The 19,700-nt window shown below is 41.3% G+C and overlaps 1 protein-coding gene across 2 annotated transcripts in view; it reads left to right on the top strand.

The window, feature by feature from the left end:
* GSK3B (glycogen synthase kinase 3 beta) overlaps window positions 1-19,700 on the top strand; it is a 150,345-nt gene that overhangs the window by 70,718 nt on the left and 59,927 nt on the right. For both annotated transcript variants that reach the window (XM_086464530.1, XM_086464522.1), the window contains exon 3: window positions 12,706-12,789. In XM_086464530.1, coding sequence (XP_086320656.1) covers window positions 12,706-12,789 — 84 coding nt within the window. The remainder of the gene's footprint in view (window positions 1-12,705; window positions 12,790-19,700) is intronic.

The raw sequence follows: 19,700 nt of genomic DNA, 5'->3' as shown, positions 1-19,700 counted from the left end.
ATCACTTTGCCTGGATAGGTGTTTTAGGCTGCTTTTGAAGGCAGCTGGTTTTTAGGAAAATACTGAAACAGAATTCTGAGCATCTTCTTTGGTGCTGTACTGCTTTGGAAAGCTGTACGGTGTTTTCTGTATCCAGTAAAGACCTGTTGTAGAGAGGTAACTCATGGGAGTTACTGATTCAAATTGAATTCAGTGCGTTTGTTGTGATTTCTCATGGAACTATTAAATAATGCCTAATCGCTAGTTTTAAGAGGTGCTGCAGATCAAAGTAGGCCCTAACTTCTAGCACAGTGAAGGGTGCTAAGTTTGATAAAGGTGAGAGGTAGGCCTTGTTTGCTTCAAGGGGGCATAAACTAGATTTTACTGTTACTATTCTAAATGTTAACATCTTGGTGGTTGTAACATATGTTTCTCAAAAACCAAGTAAATGATGAGAAGAGATAGGATTTACTGGTTTTCATACCCTTCAATATCAGGGCAGGGAAGAGAATGTATCAGGCATGGAATTAAAGTCTTGAGGAAAAAAGCTTTAGCATGGAGATACTGTATTTGGGTCTAGAAACTTATTTGTGGTTATCTTGATTGCTTTAGGTAGCAGTAGGTTGGTGGTTAAAAAACTTTGTTTACCCTTTCAAGTCCTCATCTTTATGAATAAATTTTGTCAAAGGTGTACCTTAATATTGCTATGACAGTAAGAGCTTCCCTGTGGAGTGAATCACTGTTCCTCCCTTTGGAGCATTGTGATCTTGAAGATCATAAACAGTCCTTAAAAGGCTTTTGGTTTCACTGGAAGCTACCAAGTGTTCAAGAGATACTTGATAATCTTTTCATGGGCTTAGTCAGGGTCCTTCAGAAACTTAACTTGGGGGTAACGATGGGCCTAGCTTGTTTGACAGTTGTATGTCACTGATTTTGGTGTTCCTTGTACCTCTGAATATGTCTAGGTTTTTGAATACAGAGCAGAAATACTTAACAACTTCTTCCATCTAGTCAAAACTATGTGTTTTCTACCTGATTGTGCATAGTTTTGAATTTGGTGCAAATAAAATTTCTGGGAGGACAAGCAGGGCAACTGGTGAGAAATAAGCTATCCTGCAGGGGACTCTTGGCTTGCCTGGACAAGCCAATGTGATCTCACTGCCAGTGGTGTTCATGAGATACCTTGGGCCAGGACAGGCAGCCTATCTTGGTTATCTCACATTCTGTCTCCTGATGTGACTTGTAAAGTGCAGACATTGAGAATTTTTTTTCCCCATCTGTTTATGTAGAGGATATAGGACAGAAGAGGCTGGTTTTGGATGGGTCTGAATGCCAGTGGTCCTACTGGGGTGTCTCATGTATATTTGATCACTCAATACTTCAGAATACTGAGCTGGGCAGAGTAAAGCAGGTGTAACTTCTTCCTGGATAAACCTGTTAATGTGGATTATTCCATGTACTAGTGGTAGATTCAAGCCCATTTTTCATAATACCACATTATAAAGTGTGTTATGACCAAGAGAAGACCGTTTCTGCAGTTCCTCACCTTATCCATTGCAGAGCCTTTCCCTTTTGTAACAAATGAGGCAAGGGTCCTAAAAATGAATGTCCTTTCATTACTCAACTCCAGGTCATCCCTACAGCATGTCTATTCTGTGTGATGTATGCAGTGGGAGACATCCTTAAACTATGGAAAATAAGATCTTGTAGTGGAAAGTGTATGGCAAGGTCAGTGAATGGTTTTGCAACTTTCACTACTAGTAACAGTGGATGTTTTAACGAAGTTACCTTTGGAGAATCTCCTCTAGTACTGTATGTTAAACACCAAAGAATGTGTAGTCTATTGAAAAGGTGGTAGGTGATGTAGGAAATGCTTTGTGACATGATGTATGTGATTGATTTGCACACGGTGTCACAAAGTCATTGAACCTTTTATGTCTTACAAATGCATTTTTTAAATTTGTTTAGAAGTTCGGTAAGATAGGTTAAACGTCCATGTCTTCAAGTTTTAGGGTCCCAGTTGACTAGGAACTAAGCTTTTTTGAGCTGCCCTTGGAAGCATCTGATGATGGCTTCTGTTGAACTGTTGGGTGATGTGGTGCCAAGATGACTGGTCTGACCAAGTTGTCTTTGTTCCCTCAGTGCCTAGGTTTCACCAGTTCTCCTTCTGTTTACTTGCTACAGGTTATGTGCAAGTCCTCATTTTATTCTGGAAACAAGGTGGAAGTCAGGATGTTGCCAAAGTTTACCCCTCTCTTACACAGTGGTAGCATCACTATTGCCCAAGTTCCCAGCTCTAACTTCAGCTTTTTGGGTTTTTTTGTGAAGACTCTCTGGTCTAGCATCAACTCTGTAGTTGTGTCCAGCTATCTGACAGTGAGGCCGGTGAGTGGATGCTTGAAAGAGCTGGAAAGAGAGGACTTGCAGGCAGTGGCAGGTGGGATGGCTATTGCACTTGCTGCCCCTGCAGCAAAAACTGCAAAGTGGCTGTGGATCAGCTCTTGAACGAACACAGTTTGCAACCTAGTGTATGTGTTGAACTTGATTCCTGGTAAGTGCTGTGCTTTGGGTGACATGTTGGTGAATCAGGTGGTGTCTGATGAGCCACCCAGATGTCCTAGCTGCAATGACAGCAGCACTCAGGAGGGGAAGGGTGGGGTGGGCAGCTGGGTGGAGGGCTACCTCTGCCCTGTGAGTTTAAGCTGCTGCTGTTCATGAATAGGGGCCTGGAGGCTGGCTCTCATTGCAATGTATTCCCAAGACATTGGTTGTGCCACTTACCCTGGGGTCGGCTCAAATTCAGAGCTATCAGAAAATGGAGCAACTGAGTCAATAACGTTCCTAGATCTTTGCAGATATTGGGGCAAGAAGGACTGGGCTTCACAGGAGTTAGGTCTCCTCTGCCCTGTATTGGTCCAGCTGGACCTGGTCCTTGGGAAAGTCTTTGAGATTGGAAGCATGTGAGATGGTAGTGTAGCCTTTTGAAATGTAGTTAGCATGTGCCACTTAAATTTGTGGTGCTCACCTGATGGATGAAATAATTTCTCTCTGCTCCTTTCTTTCTTTTGGAGATCCCTGTTACTTTTTAGTGTGACTGAGTGGTGGATCTAACCATAGTGTGTGTCTCTGCTTTTAAAATTTGTCATTAAAAATGTGCTTTGCTATGCAAATATTTACAAAAACCTACTTGTCTGTACTCTTTCATTTGGGGCAATTTAGGCTAGGAGTGAATGTGAATATTTTTTTAATCTTCTCATTTCAGTGCTGTGACACCGTTTAGCCTAAGGAAATGATTTCTTGAAAAATGGGACAGTGTTTGAAAAGTGCTAGTGCTGACTAAGGAAAAAACCTCAAGCCAGAAGTCTGATAACCTATTTTATCAAACTCAAACACTATTCTAGTCACTTATAATGGATTTGTACTTTGATATCACTGGCTTTCCCTTTCAAGTGTGTGATAGATTCCTTGTATCTAGCAAAGGTCAACAGGTTACATTATTTTGCAGCTACTGGAAGAATGCGCTTCTGCCTCTTAATATGAAGATATGCATTTGGGGAAACTTGAACTGTGGTATATATAAAACTATGAAGAATGAGTGTTGAAATGTTCTTGTATGTGTGTGGCTATCATCTGAAATTTGGTAGGGTATTTATTATTTTAGGCTTATCTCAGACCTGATATTCATATGTGGTGGTTTTAAATTATAGCGGTAACTAAAATGCTGATATTTCCTCAGGACAAACTTACCAAACCAGGGGGTGGGGCACCTGCCAGGAATTTGGGGAGAAGGGCTTATTGGATGTGTGCATAAGGTAAGGAGGTGTAAGTGCCTATTTTAACTTCACTGCTAGAGTTGAGCCAATTTCTTCTCCCATTCCGCCACCCTCAGAGGAGGAGCTGCCCAGTCTACCTCTGAATTCAGTGGGGAATGCTTAACCTTTTAAAAGGTTGGTCATCTGAGAGCTCATTATTAAGGCTCATACTTCTGGAAGATTTCATTCTGCTTGGCAAATAGTTATCTGCAGGCAGCTGATTCCACTTGTGAGTTCCACTCCCCCTTTGCTCCCTGCTCAGCCTTTACTTGTTGCTTCCCTTTCTTGTGTCCTTCTAATATGGATGTTTCCAAACACTTCGATGTTTGAAGTCAGAAATTTTCATGTGGATTGAAATTAAAGCCCCTAATGACTTTAATATCATCAGGCGTCTTTGTGTCATGTAGCAATAGTCCTGAGACAAAGGAAAAATAAACATTGGAGGCAGCACTTACCTGTTCCCTAAATAAATAAATAATTTTTTTGGAAGGTAAGGAAAAATTATTTTTGTTTTGCAAGTCCCTTGGAATCTGTCTGCATGAAACATCTGCCGCATCATATGTAAGAAGAGAAGGCCAAGAGTAATAAAGCATTTCATTAATGTTTAATAACATAGTGATTAGCGACCTAGCGAATGTCTTGTGCCCGTGGGAGATTGGAACTTATTTGTTTAATAGATTAATTATGACCTATTCTGGTTGTGATTGCAGGTCTAAGTTTCTGTGTATGTTGCAGACTCCTTGAGGACTGATGTTATAGGTATTCTTTCACTTACTTTCTTCTTCCTAGTTGAATAGTTAAAAATCAAACATGAGGAAAAATCTGCTGTTTCTATGAAAGGAAAATCTTTTTTACTGTAAGAGTTTTTCAGCAGATGTCCTCTGTGCTACCACTGAAAAAGAATGGCTATTATTTCTGAAAGCATAGAGCTACCTTTTAGAAAATCCTTTTCCTTTCAATTATTCTCCTTCCTGCACTTTATTTCAATGTTATAATGGACTTGAACCATCTCTCTGAGTTTCAGACCTAGTTCTGTTTTTCTAACTTTCATCTTGCGTGCACTGTAATTCCTGTTGCATCCAGACTCACTGCAGGCAGAGTGCAGTAGATGCTGTAGAACAGAAATGTAGAACTGAGCTGTTCATCAGATCACAATATTTGAAACAACTGCTTGGAAATGATTAAGTGAATTCTAAGTTGTGGTCTAGAAGTGACATGGTGCTGGAAATCAATTTGTGTTCCAAGTTTAGTCTTGACCTTCCTGAGCTGGCAGGAATTTAGAGATGGTATTAAGTCTCTGAGAAGCTCTCAAACTCCACTTCCATTCAAAGAGGCAGCGAGGAGCTAACAAAAAGTTTGGCTTCCACCCCTCAATTAACTGCTGCGGTACTGGGAGGAAATGAAAGAAGATTTTTTTCTTCTATTTTCCCAAGAGATTGAAGCTTGTTGCATGTTCTCCTAGGAACACAAATAAGATATTTCTGCCTCTGGTTATAGGAAATTATGTGTAATAGCTGTATGAACCTCAAGTTTTTTGCATGGGGACTGTGTCCTGCATTAGCAAGAGCAGGCTGGAGATGACATATGATACTTGCCATTGCTGGCTGCCATGGGGAAGAGTTAGGAAGTTCAAAGCATGTGGTCCCTTCATGAGAAGGGATGTAATGCCAGAGTTTATTTGGGGCAGTAATACAATAAAAAGCATCAAGAGGGTGGAAACAAGGTGTGTGTTGGTATCTCAGATTTTCACCCAGTACACCTTTGTCAGCTCAATCATTACTGCATGGTTGGGGTTCAAATCTGTCTGGTTCTTAAGGAGTTAATGAAGTCTAGCCCACATTTGCGGTGGCTGGGTGACTTCTTGCTTCACTCATTTTTCTGGAGCTTTAGTTTCAAGCAGGTTTTTTCTTCTTGCTGCCCCTGTCTGCTCTCTAATTTCAGTTGAGCTGTAATAAATCATGGGTTTGCAGATTGGGAGTGCACTGGTGGCCCCACCTACACTTGCCTGAACCCTGCACCTTTGGCTTGCCCTGGCCTGGCCCCAACTTCAGCCCAGCATGCTCTGCCCACTGGCCTCTTCAGGCAGGTCCTGCCTGCTGCCACGTTTGGAGCTGACGGGTTTTGCCCTGATCTGTACTCGTGCCAGGGCTGAAGGTCGCTGTGCTCAGTAATAAATTTTGGCTGGAATACAGCTGACGCATGCATTTTGTGCCTCTGACTCTTTCTGGGTGTTTGCAGGCCAGCGTTTCAGAAACACTTTGTGGTGCAACCCTGCTGTGTGTCTCCATCATTTGTTGCTTCAGGATCTTAATTATCAGAATTTTACATGAAGATAAATCATGGAAAATATGGTGGTATTATGGAACTTGGTAGCAAACTGAAGCTGGGTTTGGAGCCTTTGTATTGCCTTTAGTTATCTAGTAAAACAGAGCATGCCACAACGGCAATTCACAGGGTTGCACAGAAATGCATGCACAAGCATTCTGTATCTTGGACCCCCCATTAGCTTCCTCTGCTTATCCCACTTGCATGGCACAGTGCATGCAAACTCATTATTCTCACGTTGTATAGGCACTTAGCATTGGGGTTTTCCCTTGTATGAGGGTTTAGATTCCTACGAATGGCATGCAGGCAGGAAGAGGTGCAAGGAAGGGGGTGGGGGGTGTGGGTATTTAAAGCAACAATTTTATATTTGTACTATAAACTGCAGATGGTTATCGCCAATTTTTTTTTTTCTTAGGGAATCCCTGAATGATAGAAGTCAAAGTGCTTTTACAAATGCTAACCCTTAAAGCTGCTTCTGTGCACATGCGTGTGTTCCGCATTGGTAAGGTTGGAGCAGGACATGGTATCTGGGCTTTCTGACCTGTGCGTAGGCCTGCTGGGCTACAAGTATTTAACAAGTGTCAATGGACCAGCACTGAGTGGTGGTGGTTGTGGCGTTACAGCTCTTGGTATGTCATAGATACAGGTATTTAATAAATAGTATTTGTTTGTTGGTGTTGTTCTGTATTTCTGGATTAAAGGTCGTGATTGAATGAGTTTGAGACTCACAGGGGTTCTAAAAGTGGAGACCTTCCTAGCTTAGATCTACTGGTGTTGGAAATATGCAGTGACTGGCAGGAGAGGGAGACTGGGGCTTTGTCTTACTCTGTGCCTCAAATGTAAATGAGGAAAACGGTGATCCCTGTTGACATTTATCTCTGCTTGAAATTGCTTGCCTGCAAAATGGACTTGTCATGGGTGGCTAGCTACTGATGACTGGAATGGGCAGATTCCTAACCCAAGCCTCGGTAGTTAAGCCTCTTTTGCACTTTTTCCTCCAAGCACTGATATATTTCAGTGATAGCTTGAGGCAAATTCAGGCGAATGTAGGAATTAGCCTTTACTCTATAAAACGCCTGAATTATTGTGTATATGTGAAAGGAAGTTCTGTGAGCCATAGAATGGTTTCTGTAATACTTTTGCTGACAGCAAGACAGTATTAAAAGTAGCCTTGCTATTGATGGTGCCTGAAATCCACTTTTGGAGGAATGGGTCAGGACGCTTCAGAAGTTCTAGAATAGATGTGGTGCAGCTTTTATTTTGCAGTCTGACCCACTAAGCTTAGGATAAACCAGACATACTAGGATTGGAGCTTTAGTGATGATATTAGTGAAAATATGCTGATCTTGGCGATCCTGCCACCCCTTGGTAACCCGTCAGGTGCTGTTTCTGTACCACAGGCAGCTGTGGTGAGTATGATGGCTTCCTCTGTGGTCTAGAGTGTTTTGTCTCTGTACGCTTTACAAACCTGAGTCTAGCAGGTATGGCTCAAATGTTCTGCAAGCAGCTGTCTCTGCAAGGCATTGAGCGTATAGCTGGCTAGGATCACATTGAAGGACCTTTGTCAGCATATGCCTGCTGTCCTGTGCTTGGAGTCCAGCCTTTTTCTTGTGGTGGGAGATGGTCAGGATGAAGAAGCTGCTTCCTGCTGCATGAAAATGCTTTAAATCTCTCAAGGTCTCAGCCTGAGCCTGTTCTCTGGGAAGGCTCAGCGGTGCAGGGGGTGAAGGTGAGTGGAGGTGACTAGTCATTCAGGCTGTTCAAGTGGAAGGAAGCAGGGGGAGGAAAAAAAAGGCAAGCCCTGCTGCTTCATCACTGCCTTTGTGCCTCCGGCTGGAAACTAGTTTCTTCCCCAGCTTTGCCTGTGGCTTCCTGCTTCGCCTTTTCACTGTGAGGAAAAACCTTTACTGAAGAATAAGAAATGTGGTACAGTGGAGAAGATTATGATGGAAGCAGGAGAAAGGAGGAAACTGTAAACATGTGCAAGAGGAGGCGGCTTGTGTATACTGAGAAATTTGGATCTACCTGTGCTACTTCCATCCATCTACAATGCCAGAGTTTGTGTGACAATTAGCCTCCATGTTCTGTTTTTCCAACCTGGTAGAAGAACACAAGAGCTTCAACATTTGAAGGTATTACCCCAAGAAGAACAAAAATTAGTTCAAAAAGTGCAAAAATGAGAGTTAAGTTTACTTGCTGATCTTACTTGATTTAAGCAAGAAGACTGATGCTCAAGTTGCTTATTGAAATCAATTGGTAGCTTATCCTGCCTTTCTATCAAAAAAGATACCCTTTCTTAAAAGGACAAGATGTACACAATCTTATCTATTCACAAGAACCGGGTCATATTCTTGGGGTGACACAAGGCAAAAGTACAAATTTCTAATTTCTCCCATTTCATCTGCTTTGAACGTAATCCTCAAAGAACCTTGCTGTGACTTTAAACAGGCATTTCAGAAAAAAAAAAAAAGGGCAAAACCCAGCATGCCCTTTAGCTAAGGAATTCTCTTCTGAACTGGATCCAGGTGATACTTCTACACTTCCCTGGGTATATATTGATAATGTTGTGCTGACATGAGCTGTACAAAACCTTCCCACCTTCATTTACTCTGGTCCAGTTCAGGAAGTTGCAAGTCCATAAGGCATCCTCTCTGATGATCAAGTCATTTTATCACCTATTGTAAAAATGGGGGAGGGGAAAGGAGGGGGGGGAAAAAAAAAAGGCAAAGATCTAGGTTAGGGGTGATGAATGCAAACTGACATAGCTCTGGAAATCTCTGGATGGGGAGGGAGGGGAGTGGGGCGGGGGCAATGGTTGTCCCAGTCTGTAATAGCAGGTTGCAGTAGTGAGGCAAAAATGATCTTGCTTTTGTGGTTTTGTATCAGCTGCAGCATTAACACAGTTATAGATCGTAACTTTGGAGAGAAGGCATGAGTCTTCATGCATGAGCTTTATTGGCTATGCTTTGAAGTGTTAAATCTGATGTTGCCTTGGCAATCTTTAACCAGATCTTTAACCTTGATGAGCAACTAGATTTCTTCAATATAATGAACAGATAGAAGCAGTCTGAGCTAGGAAAGTTGTCTTTAGAAGTGATGAACAGGGTTTTGTCACGTTGGGTTTGCTTCAGTAGTTAGTGAAGGGCTCAAATGCACTGGTCACAAAGCAGTCTTCTGGAGTTATGTGTCAGCAGCACCTTGCCTTCTGGATAAAGAACTCTATTTTGGATAAAGGAATCAAAACTGCGACAGAAATTTGCTGAATAATCTGTTCATAGTCCCATTGGTTTGCAGCTTCTCAAGGGAATGTGTGCTCCAGGAGCCCTGTGAGAAGAAGTCAGCTGGGTCCTCTCGTGGCGAGGCTGGTGCTGAAGGGTGTTGTTTTCTTCAGTGCTTACCAGGCCTGGTGCTCTCATTAAGAAAACCAAACCCTTCTCTTCTTGTGAATGAGTGGGAGAACAGGAAAGAATAATAACTTCCTCTTGTAGTCTTTGACTTTACATGCATTTCTCTTGGAAGACAGAAATGATGAGTTAAGGATAAATATGAGCTTTGTGTTTTCATCCACCCTGTATTTTGATCATGCACTGTCAGCCTTTCTCATCAGCGTATATTGAAATGGCTTTAGTTTGCTTTATATTTAGACATACGTTTTCTCTCTTATACGTGGTATAGGACATCTGCCACTGTTCACTAAAGGTTCCCTGCTTATAATCTGATATCCCCCCCACCAAGTGTATTTGTGCACTGTTAATCAATAGCCCACATTATAATGTGAAAAGGCTGTTATTTAAGATGTATACAGGGAAATACATGGTAAAGTGAGACTACATGAAGTATTCATCTGCGAAAAAATGGATTCTTTAAAGCATCAGTCTGTTACATGAACATCAGTAGCCGTTCCCCTGCCACATCCAATTTGAGCTTTGCAACTGTTCGAGTATTTCCAGTTTTAACTCCACCAGCGAGTGGTGATTAGAAGACAGCTTGGTTTTAAAATGGCTGAGATGACTATTTGACTAAGATGACAGTTTAAATTTGTTTCCTTCTGTCTAGTCACAGGATGAGAGATATAGGTTACTGTGTAACTGGTTTATGAGTTATCCCTGTTATTAGCACCTCTTGAAGCACTGTTCATGCAGCTGCAGCAGATGGTCAGGATGAGAGCTGAAGGAGGTGGATCAGAGTGGAAGGCATCAAAGTAGGCACAGACTGCTTGTGCTAGGATGAGATACCAGAGTATAAATATAACTTCAGCCTAGTGTTAGAATGACTTCTGCTGACTTTTTTCTTAGTGTATCCACATATATATATGCACTATCAAAAGAACATGAAGCAATAACCTGACTTAGAGTATATATGGGTATTTTAAGGAGCTAGGAGAGATATTGCCAAAATAACATTTGCACATTAATGCTTGGTGTATTCGTGTTTCTTCCAGTAATTCCATGAGATAAAAGGTATTATTCCTGTCTTGCAGCCAGTGGGAGGAAGAAATTACTGGCCTTACTGTGTGCTGTGAATTGCTGGTGGAATTTGGTTGAGGCAGTGGGACTCGCAGTGTTAGGTTCAGTACTGTAGTAACACTGTTAAGCGCTGTAAAAGACAACTGGAGAAGTTAATCTTCTGTCATAATTGGTGTTTCAGTGACCGATGGGATCTAGAGCCATCATTGAAATCTGTTGTTGGGTTGTGAGGTCCAGGGAGACACCACTGAGCCAGCAGTGGCGTGCAGTTTGGACAAGACAAGAGGTTGTGGTCTTTCTGTGGGTCTGAAGTTTGAGCTGTGCCATATGTCACAGGAACCCTAGCCATGATGTCTCAAAGTTTACTTCTTTTTGGTAGCATTTAATTAAGAATGAGTAAATGGAGATATTTGAGCTCCTTCTCCTACCAGGAGAATGCTTTTCTCTCTGAGATGCAAGGTGTGTTGCTGAGGTTATCTGATGAAGCCTGCATTCCTTGTTCACAAATTCACTCCGTGGGATTTCAGGAGATGCATGAGAGCCTCAAAGGTCTCTCCCTGCTTTCTCTTATTTTCTCTCTTCGTCCTTCAGGATAGAATAGGCCTGTCTTGGTACGCACCTAACGGCCTTAGGCTTTAATCTGTTCAGAAGCCAGGCAGGTTCAGGGAAGGACTTGCTTTCTCCTTAACTACCAGCTGGATAATTGCCAGCTGATGATTGTGTGAGATGTCACTTGTGTTTGTAAAGAGCTGGCTAATACTGAAGTATTTTTTTCAGTCAGCGGATGGCAGGGATGATAGGATTAATGGTACTGCATCCTATCTAACACCTCTTTTTTTCAAGGCTACATGGCTTAGAGGAATTAAAAGCAGACTTCATAGCTATGTTCACATTAGAAGCTCTGAGTGGTTCTTGCAGAGTTCCTTAAGCTTTAATTGTAATGATAGGCACCGTATGTGACCCTCTGATACATACAATATGAAATCTTTATTTTGGCAGCAGCACTGCACAAAGTAAGTGTTAGCTTTGTGCATTTAAGTATGAAAATGTGTGGTGGCTAAAGAATTTTCTTCCCAAACATTCCTGAAGTTGGCCAGAGTTAACGATCATAGTGAGACCAGTTTTAGTCTAGTGCATTGGTCCTAGGTAGTTAGGATGCATGATTAGCAACCCTGTGATCTAAGTAAAAATTGGAATACCTTCTATTTTTGAAGCTGCAGATTGTATAGTAATTGAGGAAGGAAAAAGAATGCTATGTAAATGTGACCATAGGAGAAAGGAGTATTGTAGCAACAGCTGTGGAATGAAGCATAACAAATATAGCTGTGCTACTTTTACTTGCTTGTCTTAATTCATACCTGCAATTCAACATTTCCTGCATTTTTACCTGTTAGGCTATAAGACCCTCATTTGTTTAGGGCTCAGTTACAATGGATATTATAGTAAATTCCCCAGTTTATCATGCTTGTAGTGAACTGATTTTATTTTAACAGCTCTTTCAGGTTGATACAAAATGGGAAAATAACACTGTTATTCAGTCTGCCTAAACCTCGTTATACCTTAGTTGAACAAAAGTGGGAACTGAGTTGCCTACTCAATTTCAGGTGCTTTTTGTTGGTATTGCAAGGAGAATGGTACAGGAAGTGATCTTCCATCACAAGCCTCTTTTGCAGTGTGGAGGAGGGCAGGCATGTAGGTGGAAATATTACGTTTGCTTCTACATTTACGTTATTTTGACAGTATGCAAGGGGCATAGGCTTCCAACTGTTCTGGCGGATACATTGTTTTATTGTAAGATCAAAAAATAAAAATGGAAAGTTAATGTCTTGCCTTTTGCCTCTGAAACCTTGGTAACGTAAGTAGGTAATTCTTGGATTTTGCTAGGGATTTGTGGACCTTTATTTTAGAGGGAAAATGTACTCAAAGTTGCCTATGTTGTCAGTGATAAAGTAATTGGAAGAAAGACTAATAAACGTGTGAAAGCTGTTGCCTCTTTCCAACTTTAGCTGTTCTTTCATTTCTTAGTTTTGTCAGCTCCTGTATCTGTACATTAAGGTGTTCATTATAGTACTCTGACTTTGTGAGAAGAGTTTTTCTAATTGCTTGCTTTTCTCTTGTTTCAGAACCGAGAGCTCCAGATTATGAGAAAGCTGGATCATTGTAACATTGTCCGATTGCGTTATTTCTTCTACTCTAGCGGAGAGAAGGTAAGAATGAGAAACAAGGCAGTGCCTCCTGGTAACCATCTGGGGAGTTACTGAACTGTTTGAATTTCTAGAGACAGGAGTGTGAAGAGAGGAGACGTGATAACATTGAGAAAATGCTATAGTGGTGCCCAGCAGATCATGTTGGAGCAGATCTTTCTCCGTATGGAAGCACATGGTCCATGAAGGAGTAGTGTTATTAGTATAGCACAACAATAGTGTGACAGACTTGGATATGCACCACCTCTTTTTGAGTTAGTGGAGCATAGCTGGGCTTCATTTGTATGTTCTAGTGCTACCTTTCGTACGTGCAGATATGTTTTCTAGGACTCAGCATTAAGCACTCTAAATTTAAAGCACTTATGTGACTTTTCCCAGACCCAGTCTCTGAATGCTTCTGTCCTCCTTTCTTGTGCATCTGTTCAATATACAGCCTGAGTTTCAAAGCCCAGAGGAAAGAATAATGTATGATCGCATTTATCAGAAAGCTTATGCTCCAGAAGAAGGTGCAAGTAACTGGATTTAATAAATGTCAAGGAGACACTGCCATTTGTTTTCTTTAAATCTAGACTTAAAAGTTACTTGTTTGTGTTGTTTTTTTTTTAAAAAAAAAGGAGTTACAAGGTTTTGTTTTAATGTGCAGATATAAGAGCTTCCTTGTCTGCGTATGTATCAGCATCTTACAAATCAAAGGAGAGTTCAGGATGAAATGGACCTCAAGATGGCATCTCGTCCAACCTCTTGTTAAGGCAGGGTCATCCGTGGGGAAAAAAAAAAGTCTTTTTGGCCCAAGTGGGAGTTAATGCAAGCTGTGAGGCAGGGAGATGGGCTAGATGACCTTCTGAAGTTCCTCTGATCTTTTTATATGTAGTTATAAATATTTATATAAATTATATAATAATTTACATATGTGTTATACTTTTTCATTTTTAAAGCATTAAACACTTAAAGATGACATCCTTAGTTGTCTTTAGATGCTGGTACATATGTGTCCACAATACTGTAAAAGAGCTGAGAGCTACTGGAAGGCTATTAACTGCTGTTACCATGAAGTGGGCCAACAGAATAGGAGGGGGTGGCTTACCTACTTCATGGCCTTTGGAGCTAGAGAAGGAGCTGACATCTCCAGGATAAGTTGGTGGTGGCAGGTCACTGCGGTCTTCTGCAGTGCACAGGGGGATATTTGGAGGAGCTCTGTTACTACCTCTCAGAGGTGCTTGGGGGAGACCCGGCTCTGTGCCTTGCCTGTGCCTATGGAAAGCTTGCAAAACCACTTTGCAAGAATCAAGGAGAAATGTGGTTTAATTTTTAAATTATTTTTTTTGGATCAGCCCTGCCTTCCTTCCCCTTCACTGGTGATAGCAAAATATTTCCAGTGTTACATGGCTGTTGCTCTTTTGTTGGTAGTTCAGTGTAGTTTTTCTTAACTGTGTTGTGCTGATTTAGCATATAACCAGAAATTCCTTGAGCAGCATGAGTACAAGAAGGGAAATACCATGAAGGAGGGCTAGGTTTGGGGGGTTTTTTGTTTGCCTTTTTTAACCAGGTTGTAACTTGTCTAGAGTGAAGCAGAATTTTGTGGGACAAGCAGAAGACAACTGCCTTACCTAATGGCTTCAGAAATCTCCTGCGAACAGTGGGAGTGTTAAAACTTCTGTGTTGCCAGGAGCCTTTGTGTAACAGTAACTTGAGTAAAACTGTTTTGGAAATCTTTAACTTGGTATTGAGCTTGAGACTGGATTTTCCACTTTGCTGTTTCAACTCCATGTGGCTGATTCTTGGCAATGCTAGTTTTGTTTTAAAAAAAAATGCAGTCTCTATCCATGACCAGTGAATCTTAATGCTTCAGAGGGTTTTCTTTCGCATTGCTTTCTGCTCTTTTCTCTTCATGCCTCTTCTCTGTGCCTTTGAGATTTCCACTGCTACCCTGTTGCAAAATGGGACAAATGTGAACCAGTCCCTAGAGCAAAGGTGCACCTAGCAGAACATCAGTGTAATGCTGCAGTTCAGGTTGCGAGGTCTCTTTGCAGTTCAATACAAAATGATACCTAATTGGCTTGCAAGTATTTCCATATAAGTGGCAGCATGTGACGATAACTGGGTATGAGTTTGTTGGCTGCTGTTTGGGGAAAGCTCTAGAGAGCAGCAAATTGGTGTTCTGAAACTCATCTGAGAAGGAAGAATAACATTTCTTCTTCTGTTTTTGTCAGTTTCAGGGAGGAATAACATATTTTCATTCATATTACCCTGATAATCAAGCTGGCTCTTTGGAGAGTGGAGGAAAAGGGAGGAAAGTGTAAGGTCCCATCTGGTAACCAGGAAGGACATGTAGGAAGTGGTTGCAGATACCCAGAGCTTTATATAAAGTGATTCTTGAAGCCAAGTTCAATGGGAGGAGTAGTGTAAAAATCCAAGGAACATAGAGCAGATAATGCAGTTGAATAATGAGTGGGGCTTGTGATTGTTGTCTGTCTTTGTGAAGAACTTAACAGTCCACTGCCATTAATCTGTGTTTATGCTAATTAACTCAAGTCTAGCAGTGAAGGGAAAATTTTGGAGATAACTATTATACTGCTGATCCCTTTAATGAAATAGTTCACCGATTAAATTATTTTGATACCTATATATCAAGCATTCTCTTGCATAAAGGTTTTCATGCCGCTGTGATCACTCCATCTGTTTGTTCCAGCTGGAGTATTCCTTGGGCTTCTCCCTTCTTCCCTGGTAGCTGACACCAGGGTCTCTTAAGCCCAGAAACTTTTCCCTCTTTGTTTTTGACCAATATCAGAGAAGCTTAAAATCTGTCTCAATTAACAGGTACCTCAAGGATTTCTCCAAATCCAGTCAGAGTGGCACTCTTTGAAAGCTGTGTGCCTAGTAGTCACTTTAGTTCATTTTAATGTCTATGCATTTTTAGGCACTGGGCAACCTTAAAACTGGCTTTATTCTAGCAAAACCAAGGGTTTAATTCTTGATTAGAAAACTGGAAACAACAGAAAATACCATCAAATAGAAAAACAGTTCTAAATAATGCTTGCTAGTAGGAGTATTCCGTAGCTGCATCAAAGTTGTGGCTAGAGATTTGGTAGAGATTTGGACCTGTCTATTAGTTTTTTGTAGGGGCTGTCCATGGAACTGAAGTGTTTGAGGTAGCTATCTTTTCTTTTTCCTTGTGATGAGCTCTCCTTTTCACGTCTGCCATTTGCTTAAACTTCCCTCCTGCTATTGCCAAAAGCAATCCAGCCTTAGAGTGGAATCTTGTCTCAAACATGGCTTTGACTGATTTCTCCATTTTCTGTGACTGGGTGACTCCCTCTTGTCTGAGCATCTTTGAATTTGTATTGCCTTTATATAGGTATACCCTATATGGGGGGGGGGGGTGTATATATATGCACATACGTGCACGCACACACGTATTTATGCCTTTGTGTATATATAAATTAAAGTTGTTCTGAGTGCTGGCTACGTATTAATCATGTTTGTTTAATGATTTCTAGTTTTAAGAGCTCAAACAGAGCATGTAATATATATTAATATAACAGTTGACAGGCTTGGTATTCAGGTTGCTTCTGTAAACTATTTCCTCCTTGGTTCTTTCTTTTTGTAAGTTTACAGATGTTTGTCAGATGCATTGGATAACCCAGTTCTTTTGAAAGACTCTTCGTAAATGAATTTACCAGAGTAGATTCTGATTGATTTTTATTTATTTATTTCCCCCCCTGAGGCTGTATGAGATATCTGATAGCAGGGCACTGACTCTCATAGCTGTAATATGCTTTTTGGTAGCCCAAAACATATAATAACTGGTGGAATGAACCAGAGGGGAAGGAAGAACAACTGTGTGTGGAAGTAGTCAGAAGTCTGTTTCTGTGTTTTGTGGCTTTCCAGGTAATCCTTGAAGAAAATGGGCAGAATTATAGAGCTAGCCGACTCTACTGTGTTTGATAGTTTTGGTGTTCTGCCTTAGGATAAGGTCTTGAACAAAATCCCTGGTTTGACTGTCAGCTTACCACTGGGAGATCAGACTGTATTAGGAAGGTGTATTTCTGGTTTGATTTTTGCTACTTTTCCTTAATTTCAGGGACTGCCTCCCATTTAGCATGATACATAAATGTTAATGTTGATTTACTGAAGGAGAGGGGAGATGGTCTTACTGCCTGTCCTTTTTAGCCTAATTCTGCTGAGAACCTTTTGAGCTGTGTTCCAAGGGAGGGTGGACATGAACATACCAAATAATCCCACTGGCTCCTTTGCTGAGAGTATTCACAGATGTTTAAAAGCATGACCTAACTACTTAAGTCAGTGGCTGCTGAGTAAAATTATTCAGTTATTCAGCTGTGTAAAACCTGAAATGAATTCCTAATCCCCATCTCTCACCTCCCCCCCCCCCCCCCCCCCCCCCCCCGCCCTCGCTTTTCTGGTTTAGTTCTTTGTGGTATTTCATAACTGTCAGATTTTCTTGTGTGGATGTTTTTTGAGTGTTTAGTAGTCTGATCAATCCATGTCCATGCCCAAAAGAGGAAGAGAGGTCACTGGAGAGATTTGTTCCTGCATCAAATCATATAAGAGTAAAGTAAATACATTTTTTGTTGAGTAACTGCATCTCTGGTTATGTAACACAAACACACACCCCTTTAAGGTGTCTTGGTATTCAGAGGAGTCAAAGAAAGCATATGTAGAAGCACAGAGATCACAAATAGCCAATATGCTTACTCTTTTTTTGGAGGCTGAGCTTGCCCTTCTGCATGCTCTAATTGATTTCTAGTCTTATTTAGCCTTAGCTGTAAGGGCATGCAGCCAAAAGTCCATGCAGACTCAGGATGGAAATTTACTCCCATAGACTTAGTCTGAGGTTTAAAATAAACATGTAGGAGATAGCGCACAGCAGCTCATAGGTGCAGCTCAGCATGTATCTCATGTGTGCTTTGGCAGCAGTGCGTTAAACTGCAATGAAGAAATTTGGAAGAAGGGAGCAACTGGCTGATTTGCAGGTTTGGGCTTTGCTGAACAGTTGGTGTGTCTCCAGGTTCATATCTCTGTTAGGAAGAGATATATTCTCTGTCTTCAAAGAAGCATGAACATCACCATCCTTACTTGCAGGAGTGTTCAGATGAGTCCTCACGTAAGGACCATCCCTTCTGTTCCCTGTTAAAATGGAGTACTTGTAGTTGAACCATTTAATTTCTTAATTGAACTTGTTTAAAAAAAAAAAGTTATCATGCAAAAAGTTCAATTAACAGAGCTTTGAGCCCAATTTCAAGTTGACAGAGCTTGTGTGAACATTTTGCACCAGCCTAGTAATGTGCTGAAGGGCCATCACTAGAGATGAATTTAGTCACTACGATCCATTTAATCCTTGGCAGATCTGCTGCGCTGTCAACAAAGGAGCAATTAATGCCAATTATGAGGAGTTTTGTGATGTTGGTATCTCTGTAGTACTTGCCTGAGGCCTGCCAAGCTCACTTCAAAAAGGGCACCAGTCACCAGATAGTCATTACCAGTTACTGCTGTTAGGAGTCGTGGCATGCTGGGAATTTCCTTAGTTGTAGTTATGAGCAGTCTCTGGTTTTGAGTAGGTTGTGTTAATAGAAACAGCAGTTTTGTCTGCCTGCAGTATGGTTTTGCAAGAGGGGAGTAGGCAGCAGTGGCTAGATCCTCACTGTGCTAGATGCATGCAGTGGAAACGGGAAGCTCCATGATTTCTCTCTAAACCAGTGAACTGACCAGTACATCTGGTTAGTCACTCTTCTGAAGTCATTCTTCTATCAGCTCTAGCCACTGCTCTCATCTTCCTGTGTTGGACGGCCGTTAGGAAAGCAGCTCATATTGTTTGTCCTGAGGCAGGCATATAGTTTGAGCTGTTATTATTTATTATCTTGCGTAGTTTCCCATCAGGGATATATCCCGATTCAGAAATTTCCACTTATCTGGAGGGTGGTGTACAGGCAAGTAAATAGTGGATCTCCAAAGACTCTCCTAAAGCTTTCATGGTAAGGTATGCAGGACAGACCAGTGATCCCAACATTATCTGTTGATTTTCATCTACCAAAGAGTTATTGCTAGCTTATGGCACAGTCCCTGCTTGGGAGCTGTGGTTTGAATATTCACGGATCACCTGTGTCAAAGATCACGAATCAGTTCCACCTTTTAGATGTTGGGTGGCTGTTTTCAGCTTCATAGAAATACTACTTCTCAGAAGTACAGCTAAAAGCTTAAGGACTTTACAGGGCATAAAATAAACAAGGATCAGCAGGGGTTTCCAAATTCTCTTCAGGAGTGACCTTTTTCTTTACTATAGTCTCTCTTTAGAGGGGACAACTATAACAGCAAATGTCCCTTTTTTTTTTTTCTTTTAAATATATGAAGGGGAGAGTCCTAGGGCATCACCAAAGAATGTAGACTCTTTCCATGATCAAAGGCAGACAATGCAAACCACTTGTCGTAGAATAACACCCAGGAAGCTGAAAGTTCTTAAATCTGAATTGGGAGGCTTCTGCCCTTGTGCTACCATCACAGCTGACCCAGTTGGCAATTCCTACTTACATCGGACTGTGTTATGTTGAAGAGTAATGAGTATTACAGGACAGTGTAAGTTTTGACAGGTTAGGTATAGGAACAGAAGTCTTGGGACAGATCTCAATTCTCAAGTTGTCATGAACAATGAGAGAGTAGGAAAGGAGATACTTTGACCAACACTTGCAGTACTAGTAGAAAGTATTGGTATCTTTCTGAACACTGAAGTTGAATCTTCAGGTGCTCTTACCCCCCTGGAATTATCTATGTGAGACTGCAGCTATACCTCTAAGCTTGTGGTTCCTTTACTTTGGTGGCAGCCACAGCTCTGTTTTGAACTAGATGTAGTTGTAAACTGCAAGTAAAAACAGGCACATGTGGCCACTGGATGTCACCATTCC

This window comes from Leptosomus discolor, chromosome 1, assembly GCF_034619465.1.
Source record: "Leptosomus discolor isolate bLepDis1 chromosome 1, bLepDis1.hap2, whole genome shotgun sequence".
Lineage (NCBI taxonomy): Eukaryota > Metazoa > Chordata > Aves > Leptosomiformes > Leptosomidae > Leptosomus > Leptosomus discolor.
Note: the sequence above shows the minus strand (reverse complement) of the source record. Positions and strands in the feature narration are given on the sequence as shown.